Below are 26,632 nucleotides of genomic sequence, written 5' to 3'. Positions count from 1 at the left end.
TTCTCATAAAATTCCATTAATTTTAGTGAAATTTTTGATAAAGGAAAGATAGGAAAAGTATCATGTCACATTAGCAAACAGACTCCTTTAATTATAAAAAATTTATCTACCCACTTTTTCACCTCATAGTACAAAACAAAATATACTTTAAAATTTCATAAAAAAAGAAAAAATACACCCCTTTTTTACGAACTCACTTTTATGTAGCAGACAAATGAAGGGTTTTAAAATGATATGGGGCTAAGGCATTACAAACCAAAACTAGATTTGCAGATAGAGGGTCGAGATCTTCGAGTTCAGATATTGTGGTGATGTAATACTCCTCAAAAGAAGCATCTCATTTAGTTTCCACAGATACAGCTACCGTAACAATTCCATTTCACGTTTACCCTTAAAAAAAAAAATACAATTCCACTTTTACTCTCTAGCATTGCTAGCATTCTGAAATATATTAAAAACTTCTCTCTTCCCTGTCGGCTTTTCTTCTCAAAAACAAGAGGTCCTATGAAAGCTAAAAATGATGGTGATGGATCTAAAATGACAATTGAAAAAGACCTTTAGTAACCTAAGATGTTAGACTAACTTCTCACATGAAGAAGAAACTTGATGATCAACAATGAAGGCTCAAATGATCACATTGCATGGGGAGAATACACATTGAATGATTAAACTATTCATACATATATGCAGTGATCTTGATTAACCCCTAAGAGAATTTGCAGCAAATTAGCCAAACTATCATCATAATTCTTATAGGCTGATAAGGAAAATATGGACAGCATATCTTTATAAACACAATAAAATATGCTACCATTTTCTAAATACTCCAGGGAAGAAGCAAGTAATACATGCAACAATGAGCTTTGGAGTCCAAACTGAACCTAACTTTCATCAGCAACGCTGACACAGAAGACTTGTTTGACTGCTATTTCCTGGATGAGTTCTGCCAAAACTAAAAGGTAGGAACATAATGGAGGTGACATATAATCCACCTCAACTGCTTGTTCCCCCAGTCCTTTGAATGGGTTTGAACAACACAAGTGTAACAAATTTTGAGCGAAAGCGATGCGTGACCCCGAGTGCCACCACTGATTGTTGGGTCTCCCTATTCTCAATGTAGAGATGGTTGAGAATCACATTCTGTGGTGAAGGAAGAGAGGCAGAGGTATCTCTGCCTGCTGGAAAGGTTAGTAATGTCTGTTGCAAGTGAGGAGGAACAAGAGGCGGGTCTCTGGCCTCATCTTCAATGCTCGGGTATGGGTTGTTGTAGCTTGAATCAGGTGACCTTGGAACTTCAAATCCCACCACGCTTACTTCATCCTACACAAAGTGTATCATCAATAAAACCAGGTCTGAAGCCTCAGAAATTCAGAGGAATCAAATTGTCAAGGTGCTTTGCTTACTTGGTCTTGACCATACGAATTATCCATGATGATACAAAAATGACCTGGATACCAGTACCCATCAGTACTTGTCATAAAATGTTAATAAACCAGAACCAAGTTGCAACAAATAAACCCTTACAAACTAAAAGAAAAGAAGGATGTTTCTCATAATAAAATATTAAATAGCTCAAAACTTGAGCAACACAAGTAGAAATAGGGAAAAGAGACAAAGAAGTGAACTATCTCAATAAGGACAGTGCCAAAATGGAAAGAAAACTGAGAAATATAAAGCTTATAGATCGTACTTCTCAAAACCAATTAACAAACTAGCTCAATCAAACAAAGAGTTCCTTTATTACTCTAGATCTTCCATGGTAGAGTTCCCTGCTGATAAATCCTTTTGAGGGTATAATACAGTATGACTGGGAATTTATCTTTTGGCAGATGAGATAACCAAATTCCTTGAGTTATGAGCAAGCTACAGCAGCTGGACAGATATCAACTGTCCATTGGCCACTACCCTTTTTTACTTTTCCTCTTTTTTTTTTTTTTTTTTTGGGGGGGGGGGGGGGCAGGGGCAGGATGTTGGTGAACTTTGGCCAGCAGCCTACTATCCCTTTCTGTTGCACTTTCTGTTTCTCCAACAGGGGGGAAAAAGAGTTAAATGCATCAACTTTAGTATTATAACTCAGCATTAACTGTACATTTGGTTCATAGAATCTCAAGTTCAACTGATATTAGCAAACAAAAATGTTTGGAATGGAGAATAGCTAGTCATCATGGGAAGCTCCATCAATCAAATGATTGCAGTTTGTGTGGAATAAGACACAGTTCTTCCAGCCACAAGGCGAAATGGCTATAAGTACAGAATGTATAATCAAGTCAAGGCTAAGTCTTTTAAGACCCCAGAGTGTAGAAGCGACAAGCTTCCTTAAGGAGCCCAGATTAAAGAGGAAACAGAAGAAAGCATGGTTGTCAAGGCTTTGCCTAGGCCTCTTCTAGCTGTCCAGGTGTCTTCTTGATTCAAAAGGGACAAAAAGCTTCAACTAATCCAAAAAAGTTAACCATGTTGGATACCTAGGTGACCCCTTTTGGCTTTGTAACAGAACACCTTATATTCTATCCGTTTCCCTGACCCTTCATGAGTTTGAGTTTCTTTGGGGATGAATAACATTTTTTTTTTTTTTTGTGGGGGGGGGGGGGGACCTGTCAACTCTGAGAGAGCAGAGATAAGTCTAAGCCCCAGGTAACAAGAATGTGCTTGTTTCTTTGGGGGCTCGGGGTGGGGGGGGCTTGGATAAACATCTTTACGATGGCCGCCATTTGGTTCGGACCTGAATTTGGAGGTTCATCTTGGAGATACAAGAACTAAGACTGTTTCCCATCTTCCCCAAGGGACCGAAGGGGCCGCATGCCATTGCCGGTCCTGGGTTGTCTCCAACAGTGCCTGATGGAGGAGGCAACAGCTAGGGGCCAAAGAGGTTCAGTGAAGACGCAAACAAAGAAGAGAACGAATTGGGGAGAAGGGGGGGATGGGGATAGGCCAGTGAATCAGCAAGAGGATGTGACCTGGCAGCTGAGATGGAAAGTGACCCCCACATGAAAAAGCAAGAAAGAGAGGGAAAAGAAAGGAAGGATGAGGGAGTATATTAAAGAATAGAACATGTTTACAGATGGCCACTGTCCCTAATGGAATAATTGTAATGGCTATATAAGCCTACTGAACTATGAATGAAATCAAGAAGAATTTTCCTGTCATTTCCTTTCTGTATTCCTGGAGGCCTTACCCTCAAAGTAGGAAGTAATTTCTCTATAACCATTGCATTTGGTCCAACCTATCGGCATGGTGGCAGACAGCACACGCCTGCGAGAGCTTGATTTTGTCACGTCCAACTGTGAAGCCACAACCGACCGACCATAGTGCGCACCTAGACTCCCTTCAAACCATTCTCACCAACCAGCAGCAGTCCATCTCCCAACTCACCTGATACCCCACCGCAATCGATGGCCCTTTGAAGCAGGACCTGCATCTCCTTCCTTCCCCTTCCGCCCGACCAGCTGTTGACGCTTCTTCCCTTTCTCTTTCTCAATCCACCGAGACACCTCTTTCCGCTGTTCCCACCTCTGTTTTCCTTGCTTCCTCCTCCATTTTGCCCATTCAAACCTGCACCATCCGCCTCGACTTTCCATGTTTTGATGGCATTGATGTGGTCAGCTGGATCTTCAAAGCCGAGCGTTTCTTTGACTATCATGGCATCACCAAAGTTCAATGTCTACTCATTTCGTCATTCCATATGAATGACCCCACCCTCCAATGGATGTCTTGCACATCCCAGTTCACCACCTGGTCGGCTTTCACTCGTGCTCTCGAGATCTGTTTTGGCCCCTCCAAGTACAATGGCTCTCAAGTGACCCTTGCTAAAGTCCAGCAAACCTCCGCCAATGCAGAGTATCAGTCCAACTTCGAGGCCCTCGCCAACTAGAATGCCAACATTTCTCCATCCTTTTTATTGAGTTGTTTTCTCTTGGGTCTATCCTGATATTCGCCATGAAGTGTAGGCATTTTGGCCACAACCATGGCCCAAGCCATAGGCCTGGCCCACACTCAAGAGTCCAAGTCTTTGGAGGCCAGTCACATGACTTTTTGTTCCGCCTTTCCTACCCAAGCCCATGGGAACCTTCTTCCAACTCCACCTGTCCGACCACTTTTACTTGCACCCACACTCCACTCTCCACATGCCAAATTCATACCTTTCTCTTCTACCATCCCCATCAAACGCCTCACGCCAGCCAAAATGCAGTAGTGGCGTATGCCCCGGGCCATCAATGCAAAATCAAGCAGTTACTATTGCTGGATTGTGATGTCGAGCCTCTCCCCTTCGTGACATAGAACTCTCTTATCATGCCCTGGCAGGTCACGCCTCTCCCACAACGATTCGCCTTACCAGTTACATCTCTTGCAAACCTGTCTAAATCCTTGTCATTTCATGCAAACCCGTATTGCCCCATGCCTTGGCCTACCCATCGAAGCCACACCTCCTTTCCATGTACTTGTTGGCGACGGCACTTGCCTCCCTAGAGGCAGTGTAATCCATGGACTGCAGCTCCAAATTGCCTCCCTCACTGTGTCTATCAATGCTTTTGTGCTACCAACCGCTAGGGCAGAGATCACTTTGGGAGTCTAATAGTTGGCCTATATATCCTATTTTATTTGACTACATGAAGATGACAACCAATTCCAAGGACCAATAGCCCAATTCACATCCAAGGCGCCACAAATCCTACTCCAATTCAGTTGCAACAATATAGCCTCCTTCGCCTCACCACAAGCAACGCCCTAGATGCTCTATTCCATATTTAGGTCCAGTCCCCTGCACTAATGTCGTCTGCACCATTGCCACCAGATCTGCACCACCACATAGACGAATTTGCCCCAATGTTTGTGCAGTCCCAACCGGGCTTTCTCCAATTCACCCTCTGACCACCGAATCCATTTATAGCCATGATCACAACCTATTAGTGTCAAACCATACCGTTAGGCCTATTCTCAAAAATCGTAAATCGAGCGGCAGGTCTCTAAGATGTTACAGAATGGCTTTATCATCCCCAACACTTCCCTATTTCCAGTCCGTTGCTTCTGGTGCACAAGGACAGTTCCCGAAAATTTTGCGTTAATTATTGAGCACTTAACGCCATCACCATGTGTGATTGTTTTTCACTCCCAATTGTGGACAAATTATTGGATGAATTACACGGTGCCTAGTTCTTCTCTAAATTGGACATGCGTGTTAGCTACCATCAGATCCATGTCAACGTAGAGGATACCCACAAGACAGTGTTTCGTACTCACGATGGCCACTTCAAACTTTTGAGCTGACAAATACTTCATCAAATTTTCAGGCAACAATGAACAGCATATTCTAGCCATGCCTCTGCAAGTACATCCTCATTTTCTTTTATCATCTCATGGTGTATTGCCCTTCATGGTTGACTCAACTTTAGCATTTGTGCCAGCATTTACCTTTTGTAAAAAAAACTAAGTGTATATTTGGGCAATAGGAAGTCATATATTTGGGGCACATTGTCTCTGCGGTAGCATCGCCATGGACCTTGCAAAAATTTCAGCGATGTTAGATTGGCCACTTCCAATATCCCTCAAAGCACTTCGTCGTTTCTTGTGTCTAACAAGATACTACAAACGCTTTCACTGCAACCATGCACACCTTGTCAACCCCCCCCCCCTGACTGATTTGTTGAGAATGGGTGCTTTCACTTGGTCACCAGCAGCCCAAGATGCTTTCGACACCCTGTAATCAGTAATTACATCCACTCCTGTTTTAGCTTTACCAAGTTTCATTCTTCCTTTCGTGGTGGGAACAAATGCTTCAAGCGTCGGAATTGGAGCAGTGTTATCACAACAGGAACATCCCATTACCTTTTTTAGCAAGAAGCTTTCAACCTCATATACAAGCTGCATCTACCTATGTTTGTGAACTATACACAAACCACTCAAGCGGTCACACAATGACAATACTATCTCTTAGAATGTCCTTTCATCGTTCCCACCAATAAAGCATTAAAAACCTCACTGAGCAAGTGATCCAAACACCAAAACAACATCACTGGCTCTCCAAGTTACTAGTCTCACTTTTGAGATCCACTACTGCCGGGGTCACGAGGAAGTCACTCCCGATGCTTTGTCTCGCTGTGATGGTGATGAGAGCACATTTTCCATCCTTACCACACCAGCCCTTAACTTCATCTCCTCCTTGCGTGGTGAAGCCCACTCAGATCCAAAGCTTCAAGCACTCTGCAATCAGCTCCAAAATGACCATAATTCCGACCTGGCCTTTGCATACCACATTGGCTTGTTGTACCGCAGGGGAGGTTTGGTAATTCCCCGCACGTCAGCACTGCACAACAACGTTTTCAACGAATTCCATTCAGCTCCTATGGCGGCCATGCTTGGGATCCACCGCATTTTGCATCGCATCTCTATAAATCTATATTGAAACACCATGTGTCAGGATGTTCGTGGATTTGTCACTAAATGCCAAATACGCCAGTAGGTGAAGAGCTTGAACCAACTTCCAACTGGTCTTTTGCAACCATGCCCATTCCAGAGCAAGTTTGGGAAGATGTGGCCATGGATATTATCATTGGTCTTACCCCCTCACACGGCAAAACTGCAATTCTGCTTGTTGTGGATCGTTTGTCTAAGTATGGCCATTTCTTCTCATTAGCTAAGAATTCACCAGCCATCAAGTGGCTGAAATTTCACCTCACAGATCATCAAACTCCATGGCCTTCTGCATTCCATTGTTAGCAACAGGGACAGACTTTTCTTGAGTAGGTTCTGGCAAATTCCTTTTCTGGTTGCAAGGAACCATACTTGCTATGAGCTCGGCCTACCATCCACAAACGGATGGCCAAAACCGAACCAATCAACAGCTGCTTGGAACTCTATCTCCAGAGCTCCATTTTAGATGCCACTCACCAGTGGGTTAAATTACTTCAATGGGCGGAATATTGGTATAGTTCCCTTACCAGACTTCAGCTGGAATGACTCCATTTCAGGCCTCCTATGGCATTCCACCACCAATGTTATCCCATTATATTCCTGGAAGCTCTAAAATTGCCACCGCATATCACAAATTGCAGACCCGAGATGCCCTGCTACACACACTCAAAGCCAATCTCCTCTGTGCCCAACATTACATGAAGCTGCAGGCGAATAGACGACGTATGGACTGTTGTTTTGCAATCGGAGATTGGGTTTTTCTAGAACTTCAACCCTGCAGGAAGCAATTGGTGGCATTGCGGCTCAATTAAAAACTTGGCCATCATATTTTGGCCCCTTCAAATTCCTTGATCAAACTGGCAGCATCGCCTACCATTTGGATCTTCCCAGCAGTGCAAAATTACACCCTGTTTTTCACATTTCAGTGTGTAAGAAATGCGTAGGTCATCTTGCAACTCAGTCATCCCTACACCACTCACTCTTGCCTCCGCTCAAGCACAACTCACTCCGCTGGCCATTCGAAATTTTCACATACTCCGGTGTGGTAATGACCGGGTTCCCCAGGTCTTAATTCAGTGGCAAGACCTTCCGTTAGAGGATGCCTCTTGGGAGGATGTTTCGGTTCTACAGCAGCTCTTTCCCCATTTGAACCTTGAGGACAATGTTATGTACCATTGTACCCTGATGAATCAACAAAAGGATGAGGTGACTTGGTAGCTGAGATGGAAAGTGACCCTGTTCCTACACGAAGAAGCGGAGGAATAGCCAGTGACTTTTGAGGGATTCTGTTTAACGGAATAGAATGTAATAGTAGGGAATAGAAGCTGTCGTAGAATGACTGATCCCTAACGGAATCTTTGTAATGGCTATATAAGGCTACTGAACTATGAATGAAATCAATAAGAACTTTCCTATGTCATTTCCTTTCTCTATTCTTAGAGGCCCTACCCTTGAAATAGGAAGTAAATTCTCTGCAACCATTGCAGATACAGAGAGACAGGAGAAGGGACTGGATGGGGAGACAGTTGAAAGAAGCTGTCCAAGTGGTGAATGCTTGCTCTAGGGATCTGGCCTTTGGACCAAACGAGATTGGACCAAGGTACTGGAGGGGAGGGGATCTGAATATGGTTCCAGTCAGAAGAGGTGGAAAAGAGCCCCTTTCTGGAGGGGATCCAGATTATTTTGTCTTCGGCAGGGCAGTGGGAGGGAACGCAGGGAAGGTGGGACCATCTGGGCTCAATGGTAGATGTTAATGGGACCATATATGGTTTAAGTTGATTTATGTTCATGGCTTTGTTATTCATGAATGTGCTTATATTATATTTGATTATTTATTTATGGTCAGTCCCAGTGGCATAGAAATGGACCCCTGAAATCTAAAAGCTATGACAGATAGGATCAAAGGACACCACCCAAAACTGAGAAAGAAATCAGAGGGATAACTCAGTAGGGACTACAACATTAATCGTAATCACTCAATTAACCTTGGTGTTTACACTAATCTTCAAGTTGCTCAAGAAAAATCAGTTTAGGGAAAGGGAAAAGAGTGTGAGTAGGATCTAGATAAATCAAAGAATATTTGGCAAATTTGCCTGTTTATGCACTGCCAGTACCAAGGAAACCCTATTATACCTCTTGATAACAAATGCTGAAATAGGATCCATGTTGGTGCAGTCACGATGATGGAAAATCTGAGCAAGCAATATGCTATTTGAATGAAATGTTTCTTAACTAGGTCAGGTACACACCTTTGGGGAAGACTGTCACAACACTAATTTAGGCTACAAGACGCTAAGGTATTACATGATAGCTCATTCCCATGATGTTACTTTCAAATCTGTGCAATAAAACACCTATTGAAAAGCCATCCTTAATAGTACACGACTCATTTGATGGCTTTTGTTAATATTAGAGCTTGATGACAAAAATGTAACAGGAAAGTCACTTAAAGAATAAGCGATTGCCAATCATCTCTCAGTGCATACAATCCTTGAAACTGGACCTCTAGAAGATGTTTCCCAAGACGAGGATAAACTAAACATAAAACAAGAAGACAAATAAATGGTCTGGCATTCTGTTTATAGCACCAGTGGGATCTCACATCCCTTGGGCAGTTGGGCATATAAGCTAAACTTATAATGTACAAACAGCATGGCAAAATATTAAGCTTGAGCCATAGAACACTGACCACATTACAATCGATCTCAAAAGATTGGAAGTTTATGGAGATTCATCATTTGTTATATGCCAAATGCAAGGAAAATCTACAATGAAGGATGCAAAATTAAGGCCGTAGCAAGAGCATGTAGATGCCTTGGCCAAAGCGAATAAAGCACATTCAAATACTTATAAAGAGATAATGGTTTGCCAATGCATTGGCTACTCTCACACTTATGGTTGACATGGACTAAAGAACTTAAAAGGAGTTTCCTTAAATCTTCTCAGCCACTTCCAAACATTCCCAAAGAATTTAATTCAAACAAAAATTCTTCACCATTCTTCAAGTTTCTCAAATCTTATGCATCAGGAAGCACCATAGAATTCTCCACCTAGCAGAAAAGGATAAACCTACAAAAATATACACTAGAACCACTCAGTCTACCAAAGATCTGCCGCCAAAGTAGATGTTCCTTTGCCAATCACCAGACAATGTAAATGTGCACAATTATGCACAATCCACCCCTTCCAATCATATAATTATCCTAATGTAAGTAGAGACTGTTTGGTTCCTGTTCCAGTCAAGGATAATTTATGTATTATGCCTGCCTTGCTTGTTTTCTTATTTTCCTATTGTGTCGTTGTTCATATATTGACTGAAGTTGGAGCTCCAACACTAATTGGCAAATAAAATGGTTACAAAAGGACATTGGTTCTCATCGTTCTTGTACTTCTATTCTCTTTCATTATTACTTACAAGTTATAAAAGCAATATCTCTAGGGACTACACCCTTCCCAGTGTCTTGTCTCCTCCATTTCAAGGTCTCAATCACCATTGATTAATTCATTCCAGTTCAGGTTTTGAGAGTTTCTACAGTTTTGTTTGAAAGGAATCTAGCAACATATGCTGTATTTCTGCAACTGCTTTGAGAATAATTCTCGGCAAAGATTTCAGAACTAGTCTCCTGCTAGTGGTGATTGTTTATGGAACGAATGGTGTATTCAAGAGCTTATATATCAAGTTTTTCGATCAAATTATCAGGGCAGAAGTGAAGATCAACAATGACAGGGTTCTGTCAGGGTTTGAGATCATCTTTTTGGAAGAGGGTCTTGAGTTTTCATCAGGGCATGGATCTATTTTTGTTGGAGAGTCTCATTGAGATAGAAGTTGGAAACCAAGCTTGCTTCATGGTCTTGAGGCCGAGGATCAAACTTTCAGGGTTTTGGTGCTGAGATTGGATTTGTTTTAGGATTTTGGATCTCTCATTGAATATCTGATCCATCAAAGTTTGATATTAGTGAGGTTGTATCCTCATCATCCTACTGTATCACCAAGAAGAAGTTAGAAGGAATTACCAACTTTCAGTAATGGAAAAAAATTGTTGGATTGGAGTCAATTGGTCGTGACCAACAGGATCACTTGAACAAGACTAAACTTGAACCATGCATCTATGAGCTGTCCCAAGAGTTTTTATAGAGCTGGTTGAAAGGGAAGCCTCTTCACCAAATACATTTCTTACTTAAGAGTTAGAAGGATGTAAAAGGAACTGAATTCCCTACTCTCTATCACTTCTGATGTGCAATAGATGCAGAACTAATGAGAGCAACTTGCAGTTATGGTCTCTAGGTAGACTTGGGATGGAATTTGATTGTTTTCATTCCTAGTGATAAGTTAGCTACACTATTAGGCAATTTCACTAGTTCTGCAAGTGTCTGGTGAAACCTCTCATGACTCCACTACCATGGATAATTCAGCTTTCACCTCTATTACACCTGATTGTGGACCCAATTGTAGGATAAAGACTGGTGGTGTTGTGGAAGTGAGGTTCTCTGGCAAAACACCCAAATTCGGGTACTCAGCCTGGTTCATATTCTTCAAGCATGGTGAAGACACATACCAAATGCTCTTGTTAAAAGATTTAAGGTGAACCACCACAACACCAATCTGCTAACTTTGCTTCTACATCATCTTTTTAGTCTACAGGTAAGACCATATAGATGTCTGATGAGGATTATGCATGCTTTACTCTAAGATTTCTCAGACCTGCTAGCCAACTATTGCCACCTTCATGCAAACAAGTAAACCATTTAATGCAAACCAACTCTAGGGTTAGGGCTTCATGAAATATTCCCTAGAATTCAGGGTTCGCTCAGAATCTAATCATCTTGTGAATCAGCAAATAATTACCAAATCTGGATGGGATGGATAGTTTTGTTAAATATGGTGAGATGGACAAGGAGATAAAATTGGGATCCAAAGGGATAGGGTTCAGGCAAGATTTGGTTTAACAAAACTAAATGGGATCATAGGAAAAAGCAGGGGGTGGAAGGGTTTCTTGATGGCTGTGATGGTGGACAGAGGAGTGTGGGTGGGGTCTTGATGAAGTCGCAGGGTAGGGAAGGGGCTGTAGCTGCTGTACTTACGTGGATTAGGTTATGGAGCTACTGTCGTTGAAGAAGGTTGCTGGAACTTGAAGATTGATTGCTGAAATTGAAGAAGAATCTTTTTCTACATCTGCCGTGGCCCTCCCAAGAAGACCACAACCTTGTTTGCCTACAAACAGAAATTTTTATTCATCAAATCAGCTCCATTTACAATGAAGTGGGGTGGGCTATATATATATAGCCTTACAATTGGAGGGAAAACATAGACTCAAATAAAGAAACCTAACTTGACTCAACTTGGGAGTCCTTTATCACCTAGGATCCCCTTTACAACTTGATAAATAATAACCACAAAAAGGAATTTTAAAGAAAAACAACTGGCACTATTAAAGTTAACGATCATCCAAAAGGAATCTCACTTTAAAATGGATTCCAATTGGGACTCCCACACTGACTAAGACTCAATCATAAGTCACAAAATACTAATCCTAATAAAAATATAAAGATAGAACCATGACCCTTGGATTGAGGAAATCCCACCAAACCCCTTTTGAGCCCCAAAAGGGCTCGAAAAATGACCAAAATACCCTAGAGTATTCGGCCAGCTTTGGATTGGGCACTTTGGGACTGGTTTATGGGCCCAATCATAGGGGGGCGCAACCCTGCTTACATCACCATTGCATGTCTTTCAATTGCTTCTAATCCTCGCATTATTGATTTAGGGGCATAGGATCAGATGACCAAGGGCTCATGCGTACTTTCTTCCTTTCATGCATGATACTCTAGTGTAAATTAATTGGTGAACGTTAATGACGCCTTTTGTCCGTCTTCTATTCTTTATTTGCTTGGCTTTCCTATTAACCTATTGTTACCTAACAAGGTTACCACAACTTATCATTGTTCTATAAACTTTTTCTTTGATTTTTTAGTTTCTAGGGACTTTACAGTGAAGAAGACAATTGGCATAAGCGTATTTTGTAACTAGTAACCAGGCCTTGTAGATCCCCTAATCTCTAGGGTTCCCCCTCCATCATCGCCTCCTCGTCTTTATCAATTGGTCCCACACAAGTAATTATGTGTCTTCTAACCTTGATGTACCAATTTCTCTTTGTAAGGGTATTCAAGGTTGTGCCCACCATTCTGTTTCTAATTTTGTGTCCTATCCCCTAACTTCAGCTCCTGCTTAACTACTAATGAGAATCATCCTCTTCCTAAGTCAGTTGCTTAGGCATTACCTAGTCATGGTTGTCTGGCTGCCATGAATAAGGAACTAATGATGCTGAAGGAAATCAAACATGAGATCTCGTTCTGCTGCCTTTTGGCAAATCTAGATTTGGTTTTCAACTAGTTTTTGTAGAGAAAGAACCCCAATGGTTCTATGGCTTGCTTGTGGCTAAGGGCTATGGTCAAGTGTATGTGATCCAAATGCCAAGCTGTTTGGCAAGAAGTATGGAGACATGCTCACTAAATATGAAGCAAAGGAAGCATCTTTTGAGATCAAGGTGGGTATATACCACAGTACTAAGTTTAGCGAAATTTTGGCAAGGTCCCAACTGAAATTGAAACTTGCAATATTTCCTCCAAATTTCATGGGGAAATCTCGAAATTTTGCTGAAATTTCAAGGAAATATTGCAAGTTTCCGATTCAACTGGCACCTTGCCAAAATTTCACAAAATTTAGTACTATCGTATGGAGCCACCTTGATCGCAAAATATGGTTGTAACACTATTTCGCTGAAATCCCAAAAATTTGGGAAAAATTTGAAAATTCTAAGGGGTTGAACCATATGGGGCTTATGGCTATGGATATGGATATTGTGGAGCATATGGTGGTTCATCTGCTGATTCCAGTAACATGTCTACATATGTGTATGGGGATGGCTCACATCATTTGTGCACTCCATCTTTGAATATCCATTAGGACCAGCACAGTTAGTTATGCAAGTTTTGCATCTAGGATACAGTCCATGGTCGTACAACACATTCCCCTAAGGTATATCTACTTTGTGTTGATGATGCTTTCTATAATAGGGCAGTGACAACTACATGGATAACTTTACCTGTATCATGTCATGGTCTACTTATGACTAGAATTAAGAGTATTCATCCATGACTCAGGGGATGGATCCAGTCCAACACAACACTTTTATTGGATTAGACTAGGTCTCATTCATTGTGTATATTTGTTATCGTGGACTTCTGATATCCTGAATGATGTATCTCATTCATTCATTTATTTTTAAACATCATTCATTGTAATTTTTAACCGAGTACTGAGTTCTACACTTCTACTTGCTTGAATTCTACTTGATCTTGTACTTGTTCACGTATTTGTTGTTGCATTTCAATGAAAATTTTAGTGTTCTCTTGCATATTATCTATATTTACATTTGTGAATATGCATATTCCAAACTTCCAGTTTTGTCCACAAACAGTTGGGCATGTGTCGATCAAGAACACCACTTTGGGTTAGGTTTTAAACAAAAATAACACTTCGACCTCAACTTAGGCTGTACACTGAGAACTAAGCCAAAAAAAAACACCTAAAACCCACCAAAATTGGGATATTTCACTGAAATTTTGAATTTTTGCCAAAATTTCCGCCATTTCGACCCAAAACAAAATGGAATTTATTTCTATGATCTACACAATACAACTGGAATCTAGCAGGCTTAGGAAGACTGAAGATTAAGGACTGACAACTCATCAGGAGTTTCTAAATATGTTACTTCTTCAGTTTCTAATTTCAGAGGCAAGTTTCTAATTTTATTCTAATGTAAAAATCAGAAACTTTTTATTTTATTATTGCTGAAAATATTAGCTGAACAACCCAGCAAGGTTTAGTTTTTAGTAATTAGAAATTTCTTCTTTTAAGCAAGCATACTCTCTACATATAAGTAACTCAGGCTGTTTACAACCCCCAAGATTTTGAAGCTAAAAGAGAAGTGTTGCTTTGAGTTTTTCTTATGCTCTTGTTTATGTTTGAGTTAGAAGAAGGGTTAGGGCCTTGCTGAGAGGGCTAAACTCCTAGGGCTGAAGGAGCCTTGCTATTGAATACAAGATTGTGCCAATTATATTCTAAATTCTTTCTCTAATTCTTTAAAGACTTTCTCTTTTTCAGAAAGATCTTTAATAACGTTCCTCCCATAACTAAGAAATCCTAAAATTGTTGTAAATGTCTTTCATCAACAACCTCGTCAGGAAATTCTTAAATTTTTACTAATATTTGTTCCTGCAATTGTAATATATTTTGAGCCAATACTAAGCCAAGAAAATCAATAAAGGTTTTTTCTAATTCGATTTTCTTAGAACCTAATATTATTCCATTTTTCTGAAATAAGGAAGATACTTGTTTAAGATGAACATGATGCTCTTCTCTGGTTTTAGAAAAGACTAAATGTCATCAAAATCGCATGTACAAGAAGGCAAATGTCCAAAAATAGAATCTATCCATCTATTGGATATTTTTGGAGTCATGCATAAACCAAAGGACATTGTTGTCCACTGATAATGTTTCTTAAAGGGACACTAAAGGTGGTAAGTGGTTTACTTTCAAGAGTTAGCTCAAGTTTCCAAAATCTTGACTTGTAATCAAATTTGCTAAAATGTTTAGTATTTTTAACTTTATGTAAAGGAAACATCTTTTCAAGGTATCAAGTAACCATCAAGATGATGTTCTAATTAAGACAGTTGATAATTGATCACCATTCTAGCCTTTTCTCTTTTTATATCAACGACGTTTCTTACCATAAAAGCTGGACTTGTACAAGGACTATTAGAAGGTTCAATTAATTTCAAATCTTCTATATCTCGAGGACTCTTATCCATAATTTTTGTGCATTATCACTAAAATTCACTTCTAATTATTTATATAACCAATGGGTTGGTTCAATTACATTTATATGCAAAGGTTTTGGTTTAAAACAGCGTACAAAATAAGATCCATCTTGTGCTAAAAGTGGAATTTCTTTTCCTTCCCTATTACTTTAGATGTTTACAAATTTAGATAATACTGTGAAAGGAAGATATGTCTCAGAAATATGTTTCTATTCCTAAGCAATTCAAGGAAAATGTAAAATGGAAAGGAATACTTGTAGTTAGTTTTTCGGAACCCATTATCCTTCAACTATTTTAGATTGACTGGACAGTCTGTGCAGAGGGGTAACCAAACCTCAGACATGACAACAAAATAATCATATGGACCAGGTTCAGTAAAATCCAATCACTATTTCAATCAGTGGGTCCCAGTCTCACACCATTAAATCCTTCAGTTGTTTAATCCCTGCTTTCCTATTACTGCTTCTTTTGATCATCCTATATAGCATCTGCATTCTGTACCAGTTATTTTCTATATCCAGACTCCAGAGTTTCAAACCATCTGTCTCAGCTAATACCATTCTTCTAGTTTAGCGGGTTTTGAAAAAACTGGAGTTGGGCCAAAAGCTGATCAGGAAGTCAAGAAAAATGCTAGCAAAGATACATGTTCGAGTAGACCTTATAGCCTATTCGTTTGTAGCTCTGGGCTAATATGATCAGAAAATCTTGAGATATCAAATCTTTCCATCAAAACTAAAATTGAAGCTTCTAGTTTCTTGAAATGTCTCGATACTCTGCCATCTGTAATTCTTATCATCCAAACCCTCATTCCCTTATTTGGGCATGCTAATTGGGTTCAACATTGGTTGATAATAAATTAAGAGATGTGAACTATAAACCCTGTCACAGTCTTCTCTAGAAGATTCCCTCCTCTGAGGGTGGTTAAAGACTCAAATCTTCTCTAAGGATTCCTTCCTCTGAGGAGTGGTTAAAGACCCAATCAGTTTCTGCATAAAGATTTATTTTTAAAACAACATAATAAATGAAATGTTGCAGTATGAAAACCTTATAAACACAATCATCACAAACCTGAATACTCTCGGGCTCCAATCCTTCAAAAATCCGTCAACAGTCTCCCACAACCCTTCTCTTCAAAACGCCAAAAAGAATATAAATAAATGAATAAAGGAAGAGGAGTAAAAATAAAAAGCTCACTCTTCAGACGCTTACCTACATATATATGCCAACCAAACCAATGTGACACTGAATTGAAATCGGCAAAAGAAAAATTATTGTACTTCAACAATTTAGAGTTCTAAAAGCTATTAACAATAAAAACCTCTCTTGAAAACTACAATAATAGTCATTCAAAGACCCAAGAGGGGAAACAACATAAACTTCACAAGTCAGAAAAGGCCATGAACCCAATGAGACTGAGAAATTATGAAATGTTTACCAACATCAAGCAAAAATGCTTGGAATTATTTTTATGAGTGGAAGGAGCGGAAAGGGAACAATTCCAAACAAGAAGAATACAATGAGAATAAACATCACAATCTACAAGTACCTGTTTACGAGCGCACCGAAACACTTTCTCTATCTCTGTAGAGAATCCGCAGAGACAAGCCGACAGGAAATCTGAATTAGTATCGAAAGCTCCAAATCAAACACCGCAAGTTGCTTCAACTTCTCTTCAAATCAAATCCCTTCTCTTTTCTAAAAAACTATAAATTAAGAATTCGTAAATAGTTAAGAATGTGTTTCGAACTTACCGTCCAAATCAACGTTCCAAACAGATTTGCATAGAAGGAGAAATGGTTACTGATAAAGCGAAGAGAAGCATGCAAAAACCGACACCATTGTTGTTTATTTGGCGACTGAGGAGAGCGAGAGTGCTATAAGCAATTCAAGCCTGTAACCCCCATCAGCTAGTTCTTCTCGTCACTTGGCAGGCGAAAGCGATCGACGTCTTTAGTGTACACGCGCGAGTAGATGATAATAAACCACGCGCTTCTATGTGCTTGTCACGTGTCACATCGTCGTTGATTCTGCAGTAAGGGTATTTCCGTCATTTCAGCCTCTAAATTCCAGATTTACTCCTTATCAATTTACTTTTATGCCCTCGTATTACGTGTGCCTCTTTTGTCTTCTTCTTCCTTCTCTTTTTACAGATCATAATACATGCATGAGTGCATGAACTGATGTACGCGTGACCAATTTCAGCAGAAAAGACAAAGAAAGCATGATCAATCATTTTTTATTTTTTTGGTAGTTGAGGTTCATTTGGGTGAGTCTACATTCTTAGGGGAGATGTCTCGGCAAGAGTCAAGTTGACAATTTCTTCACTAAGAAGTATAGATCTTACGAGGGGAGGGAGGTGCCTAGGCGGCTCCCCGGCTGTATCTTCCCATTTTAAAAGTGCCTTGCCCAAAAAAAAAAGTATAGATCTTACCATTAGAGCAACTTTGCACTCACAAAAACCAATAATTTTCTTATTACTGATATTGCTGCAAAAAAATCCCACTCGAACACACTAACCTGCACAAATGTGCTTGACCGTGCGTGGGTCAAGTAACTCCTCCGACAATCAAGTTAACGAGAGGTCGATTTGGAAGGAGAAATAGACAAAGCTTGATGCTAGGGAATGAAGTCTTAGTTACTTACTTTCCTTTGGCCCTTCATCTTCTTATATAGATTTTTAGATTGTGTTACTTGTATGATGATAGTAGAGTCCTGCTAAAGTTCTTACTGAATAGTTCGATCCAGACTCTACAAAGTAGAACTCTTTAGCTCGGATTCTTATCCTAACAGCTTTACTCGACTTGGGCACTTGGCTTTTTACTAATTCTTTATGGTCGAACCATTTGTTACTCGAGCCCACCGAGTTCCTTGGGTTGAATGATGGTCGATCCAGTCAAATAACCTGATCATTAATACAAGCCCCCTAGTCACTTGGCATTGATAGATTCGACCTAAGGATCCAAGGGATTATTCTTCTCCCGAACAATGTGCAGTTGTCTGGTTACTTTTGAACCATTGATACCGTGCTCGTGCAATGCCGAATACTAAAAGGGCGCACTTATTGTCAGCCGTTCACGGCACGCGTTAACTATCGCACGTTGAAATTCACACTGCTTACGCCACGTGAGTGGCATGTCTTATCATGTCAACATTACTTTTGTAATTCGAAAAGTTGCTTGATCTCTGATTGTTCATCTGTAAATCATGTATACCGTTAGAGGACTTGTGGTATCTCAAAAGACGTTACATATGCATCTTTGATGGATGTTTTTTTGATCCATTGGATGAGGATGTGCAAAGAGGTTTAAATACCCTCTTCCTTCTTCACCTTCCTCATTTCTTCTTTGCATTTTTGCAAACTCTGCAAGCTTAAGTCCATTGCAATCTCTTGTGCTATTTGTTGAAGTCTTCTCTCATCATCTTTAGCGCCCAATGCGAATCAAATTAATAAGTACTCCATCTTTATCTACTTCATTTCCTCTTATCTTCTCAAAATATGTAACTTACCAAGCAAGAGAGTGCATCTGCTTGGTCGTTCTCCATTCTGGGTTCTCCATTCTTGGGTACTTGCTTGACCAGCAAATCTATGAAGTGTTGTTTGTATTGGTCGACTATGCTAAGATACTTGCCCATCCTTTTTTTTGGCCTCATATGTTCCATTTACTTGATTCTCGATTAACTGTGGATCACTTTGATTTCTAGGTTCTGGATCCCTAGAGTCGTTGCTAACTTGAGGCCAACCAATAATGCTTCATATTCTGCCTCATTATTGGAGGCTCTGAATTTGAAACGAAATGCATATTTTATTTCAAATCCTCATGGGCTTCGTAAAAGTAAACCTGCCCCACTTCCTTGTGCATTACTAGATCCATCCACAAATAGGGTCCATCTTTTAATCAATTCAAAAGTGGATTCCTTTTTTCTTGTTCATCCTGTGGAATTTCAACAATGAAGTCCGCCAAAGCTTGAGCTTGCCAGGTCTAGTCGGTGTAGTATCCTCTTTAGGAGAAAATTGGTCAACACAACAATTGGATGTGACTGAAAGTACGGTCAAAGCTTTCGTGCTGCAATGACTAAAGCTAATGCTTGTTTGTCTATTTCGAGATACCTAGTTTCTACATCGATCAATACATGGCTAACATAATAAACTGGGTTTTGCATGTTTCTTTCTTCTTGAATGAGCACTGCACTAACTGCAACAGGTGATGTTGCCAGATATAGAAGTAATTCTTTCTTGATGGTCAGCCGGAACAATAGAGGAGGATGTGAGAACTTCTCTTTCAATTCGTCAAAAGCTTTTTGGCATTCTTCTTTATATTTCTGTCTTCTGACTGGATGTATTTATCAAAGCCTTGAAGAATGGCACGAATTTTTCCCCTAACCGAGCAATGAATCTATTCAAAGCTACCACCCAACTAGTAAGGCTTTGAACTTCTTTGATGCTTCATATCTTGAATTGTTTTGATCTTCTTTGGACTGCTTCAATTCCTCTTTGGGACACCATGAAACCCAAGAATTTTTCAGAAGATACTCCAAAGGCACATTTTTCTGGATTAAGCTTCATTTTGTAAGTTTGGAGTACATCAAATACTTCAGCTAGGTCCCTCAGGTGGTCAGTCTTCAATGTACTTTTCACCAGCATGTCATCTACATATCTTCCATGTTTTTTCCTATTTGATTGGCAAAGATTTTGTTGACGGCTCTCTAATAGGTAACTCCTGCATTCTTTAAACCGAATGGCATCTCCTTATAGTAATAACTGTCTCTATTTGAAGGTTGTGTATTTCTCATCATCTGGGTGCATCAGGATCTGATTATACCCAGAATAGACATCCATGAAGCTAAGAATCTCATGTCTAGCAATTGCACCTATAAGGAGATCAATTCTTGGAAGCGGGTAACAATCCATGGGACATGCTTTGTTAAGGTCAGTATAACTTGTGCACATTCGCCATTTGCCATTGGCCTTCTTAACCATTACTACATTAGCCAACTAGGTTGGATGGTCAATCTGACTTATGAAACCGGACTGCTTTGACTTTTGAACCTCCATTCGGATTGCCTCATGTTTCTTAATAGAGAAGTTTCCCCTTTTTTGGACAATCGGAATGGCTTGAGGATCAATACATAGTTTGTGTTTGGCTACTCATCTGTCTATACCAGGCATATCATTTGCCGACCAAGCAAAGACATCTGAATTTTGCTCCAAAAACTGAGTTAACCTGGCCTTAAAGTCTGCTTCTTGCAAAGCCTTGAAATGTCCCCTGATTTGGTTGCTCGGGATTGAGCCAAATTCTTTCCAGTTTCTCGCTTGGTTCAGTTCTCTACATTGCTTCTTCATCTTGATCATCTTTAATTTCGACAGACATGGTCAAACTAGCATTTGCTCTCTTTCTCATTTAGTTAATGTAACTTTGTCGACTAGACTTCTAATCGGCATTGCATTCTCCAATACCATTCTTGGTCGGGAACTTCATCTTCATGTGTAATGTTGACACCGCTGCCTCTAGAGCACAGAGGTTGGTCATCCTAGAATTACATTATATGTCAACAAATCCCAAACAACCATAAAGTTTGATTGAACGACCCTGTACCGTGGATAATCACCGATCCGAAGATCTTACCTGATGTTCCTTCTACTTGAGCTCCGCATGGGATGAACATCTATTGGATCCCATTCCTTAATCCAATGGTTATCCACATATAATGGACATGATGCTCTCCATGTCCTCTCATGAGTTGGTACAAGAAGCTGGGTAGCCTTTCACCTTGCCCCATATAGAATAGAGGGCAACCAGTCTTAAGCGCCCAAAAGCCCTTATTTATTACATGTAACTCTACCATTCAATGATGACAGTGGGCTTGTCTGACACTCATAGGACCCAGCCACTAACATCACAGGTTAACCGACTTCAATACCCTACTGGAAAGGCAGTAGTACTCATAGGGTCATCTAGCCCAACACTTCTAGACACCTAGCATTCATGTACCTAGGTCTAGATGCACATTCATATAAGGTCACTAGGATAATGGGGGAACCCACAACCCTAGTTGGTAAATAGAAATAAGAGAACCAAGTCTCAAACCAATCCCACTCATTCTCATATCAACATAAGATTCGAAAAGAAAAGAAAAGAATCACCCATAGATTCTTGCATTTCATTCGCGCAAAGTCACACACAATCACATGATAATAAATATCAAAATAAGCAAGACATCAATAGTGAAATTGAAATAACAATATTAAACATAATACATGGTTAAGTATAATCCTCACCTTTCAAATTGATTTCGCTCTCCAAAGTTCCACAATTCACACTCAAGAGTAGGTAATTATGCTCAAAATAACCCTAATTATGTAAGAGAAATATCATACCAAGAGATGTAACTTTCAAATAAAGATCTCAGTCATCTCACCATGCGATCTTGGCAATTCGCATTCCCATATTAACCGAAGATCTTAGCAATCCATCATTTTATATCAAAATCATCGTATTGCGTGCAAAAATCCTATATTGTATTTTTTTGTATACTCTGATATTTTCATGTAAGAGAATATGTTAATTCCATTATAAATATGTAATGAATAACTCAATATCTTCTTTATTTTATAACAACTTTAATGTAATTGTTATTCAAAAGACAAATTAGGGAAATTGGGGGGGGGGGGGGGGAAGGGACATCCGTCACTAAAAGCATGGAATGGGATTATAATTTTTTAGCAAGGATGTGGGGTAGGAGAAAAGGATTAATGAGCAAGGATAGAGAGTGAGTTGGGTGGTTCCAAAAGATCTTCACCATCCAAACCATTTTATTAAGTTTTCTATTCTCATTTGGAACATATATGTTTTGTAAAAAAAATCTGTCCTTCGGCTTACTTTTTGCATGAAAAAAAAGTCAAAATATTGATATCCCCTTTTGAAAGAGACTCAACCATTGTTCTCAAGTGAATTCAAGAAGGAACACTAGCTAGCTTGCGAAAACCAACCTACCTCTATCTAGTAGTAACCTAACCATGAATGATCACTGGAAGTCCCAAGATAATTGTAAAATGATACAAGAATTTCATTTTCTCAAGACACAATCCCTAGACTAATAATCAACATAAATGTGAGAATTGCAATCCATCGTCTTCCAACAAGTGATTTTAAGTCATTTGATCCACTGCAAATGAACTTGTGACCATGATGTGTGCAAACCTTTTGCTTCCTGCAATTCATACAACAAAATATTTAGTATTCTAATCTGTGTAGGTAGAAAGTATTCTAAATTTTTTAGGGCATCCTTCTATTATCATATTATAAAGAATGGAAACTACCGTTAGGATGTACTTGACATGCCCATAAGCTGGCCTTAATGAACTTCAAAACCAAAAAAGGAGCAAAAACTAGAGGTGTGATTTTGAAATTGATGGCTCAAACTCACCATGACAAGGTTTTTGAGTTCAAAATTATGATCTCAAGGTTAGGCAAGGCCAAGGTCAAGGTGGCCTTGTTTAGTTTCAGGGTCAGGTCAGGTTTAGTGTTTGACTAGGACTAGCCCAACCTTACCACCTTGTAGTTATTTTTACTAGAAGTAGGAGAAATAATATGATAGTATGCATTGTCAAGGTTAAGTGTCTAACCTTGTATGACCCGTCCTTATAGGGTTTGGGTCAAGCTTAATACTAAGCTATGGTATTTAGGTTTCAGGTCCCAACCCAACCTTATTGCAATCTTAATAATGGGAACAACTAGAGAATACAATAGATCATATGTAGACTTAGTCTCACTGCCCTACCTTTTAGGGGTAAGAAAATCATTTCAAATGAGAAAAGAAAATTTTCAACCCCACATGATTGGATTCTTGACATGTGTTCAATCTCAAAGCAAGATCTTCGTTTTCTAATGAATTAACTAAAATGGTGATTAATGGTAAATTAGTTATTTACTAAAAGCAGAGGATCTTGCTTTGAGATTAAACATAGGCAAAGAATCCAACCATATGGGTTGAAAAGTTCCTCTCTATGTGGAAGGATGTGAGCATTACCCATCTTGCATGCTGATTGGGCAGGCTAAACAGTTAAACAGTTTGAACCACTGAACCACAGGTGAGATATGGTCCCTTGTACAGTCCAATGATACAGATTGGTTCTACAAACATTGTTCACAAAGTGTTTGAACAAGGAGCCAAACTTCCTATCAATTAACTATCAGAAGTTAACTGTAACATTGTTGAGAACCTTGATCACTTACCTTGACACACAGAAGGTGATGATATAATCAGATGCCGAGCACGTAAAAATACTTGTTGGATCATCATATGCATAACTGTAAGTAGCAGGGCAAGCGTGCTTGAACTTCTTGGAGTAGTAAGTAGGTTGGCATGTCACTGGGTTCCCATAGATACGCCTACAACAATACTCATCAGTACCAAATGCATCACAAGCACTCCGGCAACCGATGATTTTCTTGCCGGATTTAACAGCTAGTTCTTGTGGGCAAGAAGTTCTCAGATCACCATCACAACCTGCAACACTACAGTTCCCTTTACCATTAGCCGGACGAATGACTACCGGTAAATTGAATCCATCGACAAGCCTAACGTCGTAATAATCTTCAGATCCGAGTGTAAATTCAGCAAGTGATGCTGGTGTTTTGCCAGAAGCAATGCATTTGAGTGAACTGCCACAGCTACCAGTTTGGCAAGTGCCATTTCCATTTTCATCAAAATTACAACCGGTTCGACCCCATATCCGGCCAGACCATCCAACCGGAGCGGTGAAGATGACGGATTGGCCTGATTTTAGAGGAAAGCCACCACCATCAAAGCTCTCACCTGGTGTAACTGCAGGCCAGATGGTTTCTTTGCAACCATTTATAATAGTGAAAACTCGTACTGATTCAATCAATTTTGCTCCTGTTCATCAAAATGAAATAAAATTACATATACACAACTGGGTTAGGCTCATAGATTGGATAAATATGATAATGGAATCTTACCTGATGTAACCAGAGTCACCTCTAAAAGCAGATATGAAAGTAATCTCAGAAGGCCCATCATCTTGGATTGAAAGGTGAGAAGCAGAAACAGAACTAGATGAGAGCCTGAATGGATATAAAGAAGAGGAGATAAAAGGAGGAGGGGAAGAATACGTGTGGAAGAGAGTGAATCAAATAAAACTGATCGTTCAAATTAAGAAGAAGAAAAAAAATCCAACTGAGCTACCTTACTTCCATGGTCAGATACGCAAATCCTCAGGAAACGAAACCATTTCAGGAGAAGTTCTTCTCTTCATTTGTTTGCCAAACTAAGTCACATGGCTACTTTTCCACTTGGGTATCAGATTTAGCTTGATGAATCAAACAGCTCTGTGTATATGATAAAGCAAATGTATAAGCTTGCTGACTAATGGAACTTTAAAGACCAGATCCAGATCGGATACAATTCGATCTCCAAGAACCCTATTGGGATGACTGGAATCTGAATCGATTATGGGACAAGCCAATTCACTGATCCCGTTCCTGTTTTCCAGAACCTTGGTTGACATGTTTAAATCCAAAAGAAGCTTTAATGGGAATCCTTAACCCCAACCAATATAGTCAAGAATCATAAAAAGTGATTTGAAAAAAAGGTAGAAAAATTTAAAAAAATCAATTTTTTTTTAAATGAAATCTCAAAAGTATGATTTGTTTGATTCATGGAATAGGAAGCTTATCCGTGAGTTAGTATGCTAAAATTTTAGCAAAAAAAAAAAAAAGAAGTGTTATGCTAACTTTTCTCACCTATATTTTTTTCAAAATCCTTTAAAATACATGGAATTTTGTAGAAAAATGTCAAAAACAATAAAGTAGTACTCACATTTAACATTTTCACAAAATCACTTTTTTTTTTTTTTTCTCTCTCACCCCATATTCACATGTTCTTTTTTTCCACAACTTTTTTCTCAACTCACCTTTGCAAACAAACGCTGCTTAAATGAATAATCACAAGGCCTAAAGAACTGAATATCCCCAAGAGGCTCCAAACAAATAACCTTAAGGGAGGGCGGTGGCCCCAAGCTTGTTCCATCCTAGAAAGGGGAAGAAAGCAGATATATACTTCCCCTCCAGGTACAACTTTATTCCTTCATTAGAAAGAAGGAATTTCTCAGAAGCTGATGAAGTACGTGCATAGAATAGTCTTTCACTTTTTTCAAATTCTTCAAATAGTCACTTGAGATGAAAGCAATGGATGGTGCCATTTTGATTGGCTATCTAAGATTGAGACATATTGGTACCAGCCATTGTTTAGGTCGGTTGGTATCAGTCCAGATCGATCCATCTTACACCCATTTTCCATTAAAATTTTGAGGTTTTGTTTTGGGATTTTACCCCTAAATATACTGATTTCTGATCCAGGATCGGCAAGGTATCTCCTCAACATGTACCGATAGAATGGACCGGCCAGCCGATACCTGCAACCCCTGCTCAATTGACATTGCTGAGAGACCGATTAGAATTTTCATGAATTCATCATATCCAGTTGTCTTAGAAGAGATCATCCAAAGACATGAAATGAATACATTATCAAAACTTTATTTGGTTGCTATAATAACATACCACTCATCTGGGTAAGTGGTGTTGGATAGTGTTGGTGCAAGAAATATAATCTTAGCTCCATGGTTCTCTCCTGATCCAGCCATTGTTCATGAGACCAAAGCAAAGTGAAAGTGGGCTGCCTCTAGGGACGGGAAGCCACCTCTGACGATCGAGTTAGTCCAGACCAGTGATTAGAGACTCCATTGAGGAGCTAAAACCCCCCAGAGATGATAAAGATCATGCTCTTAAGGGTTGGAAAGCAAGAGTGTGTAGAGCTTACTTTGTTCATGCATGGCGATCGGTTATATAAATGATTCATACCTCCAAAGATAACATGCTTCATAGCCTTCGGATACTCATGTCAAGAGATGGAAGGTGGAGATGGCTTCTGCGATTTAAGGGCTCCAGCCGCGACCAAAAGAGTCGCCTCAACCGTCAAGAGGGTTCCATCAGAAGGCAACGTCTAAGTTAAACCCTTCTGTTTGATGTGTCAGAGACCCATGAAAGGAGCCAGGTATGCTGTCATCCCAGGGCTCGAGAAGATCTTCAAGTGTGTGGGCTCCAAACATAGACAGCTGACTGCAAGGAAATTGGGCCTGCATAAGATGACTTTTGCCACGTAGTGCATTCTCGATCTGGATTGGGCCCTCAGGCCACTTCTCGACAGGAGAATCCCTGTAGTGACGCTTAGTCGAGGGGAAGCCCAGGCCCAACAAATGGTCCTGGACTGGCCCAGAAACCAGCCCTTTGGGCCGACGGGAGTATGACGATAACAGGTAGCACATGAG

The 26,632-nt window shown here is 39.8% G+C and overlaps 2 protein-coding genes across 8 annotated transcripts; both read right to left on the bottom strand.

Annotated features, from left to right (window-relative positions):
• Window positions 1-184: 184 nt before the first annotated feature.
• LOC149021949 (SNF1-related protein kinase regulatory subunit beta-3-like) lies at window positions 185-17,217 on the bottom strand. Of its 7 annotated transcripts, XM_089150160.1 has the most exons (6): window positions 17,037-17,217; window positions 16,832-16,902; window positions 16,495-16,527; window positions 16,354-16,413; window positions 1,404-1,447; window positions 185-1,320 (listed from the first exon to the last, which is right to left on the bottom strand). In XM_089150160.1, exons 5-6 carry the CDS (start codon window positions 1,428-1,430, stop codon window positions 994-996), a joined length of 354 nt encoding a protein of 117 aa, XP_089006286.1. In that variant the 5' UTR covers window positions 1,431-1,447; window positions 16,354-16,413; window positions 16,495-16,527; window positions 16,832-16,902; window positions 17,037-17,217; the 3' UTR covers window positions 185-993. The 7 variants fall into 7 exon arrangements, 4 of the variants coding, with proteins under 4 accessions (XP_089006286.1, XP_089006284.1, XP_089006287.1 ...); XM_089150158.1 differs by lacking the exon at window positions 16,495-16,527; XM_089150161.1 differs by lacking the exons at window positions 16,354-16,413; window positions 16,495-16,527.
• A 5,141-nt stretch (window positions 17,218-22,358) lies between these two features.
• On the bottom strand, window positions 22,359-24,327 carry LOC149021948 (pathogenesis-related thaumatin-like protein 3.5). The gene is made up of 3 exons (XM_089147223.1): window positions 24,267-24,327; window positions 23,520-24,183; window positions 22,359-22,494 (listed from the first exon to the last, which is right to left on the bottom strand). Exons 1-3 carry the CDS (start codon window positions 24,325-24,327, stop codon window positions 22,359-22,361), a joined length of 861 nt encoding a protein of 286 aa, XP_089003349.1.
• Window positions 24,328-26,632: the final 2,305 nt, after the last annotated feature.

This window comes from Hakea prostrata, chromosome 3, assembly GCF_041222555.1.
Source record: "Hakea prostrata isolate BN-2017 chromosome 3, UWA_Hpros_2, whole genome shotgun sequence".
NCBI lineage: Eukaryota > Viridiplantae > Streptophyta > Magnoliopsida > Proteales > Proteaceae > Hakea > Hakea prostrata.
This window is presented reverse-complemented; position numbering and strand designations above follow the sequence as displayed.

Bases quoted from the DNA above. Each gene is read 5' to 3' on its own strand.
- LOC149021949 (XM_089150160.1), bottom strand. From the start codon at position 1,430: ATGGATAATTCGTATGGTCAAGACCAA. The intron at 1,321-1,403 runs GTAAGCAAAGCA...CACTTTGTGTAG, and splicing joins ATTCGTATGGTCAAGACCAA to GATGAAGTAAGCGTGGTGGG.
- LOC149021948 (XM_089147223.1), bottom strand. From the start codon at position 24,327: ATGATGGGCCTTCTGAGATTACTTTCATATCTGCTTTTAGAGGTGACT. The intron at 24,184-24,266 runs GTAAGATTCCAT...TTTGATGAACAG, and splicing joins GGTGACTCTGGTTACATCAG to GAGCAAAATTGATTGAATCA. The intron at 22,495-23,519 runs GTAAGTGATCAA...TATGAATTGCAG, and splicing joins ATCACCTTCTGTGTGTCAAG to GAAGCAAAAGGTTTGCACAC.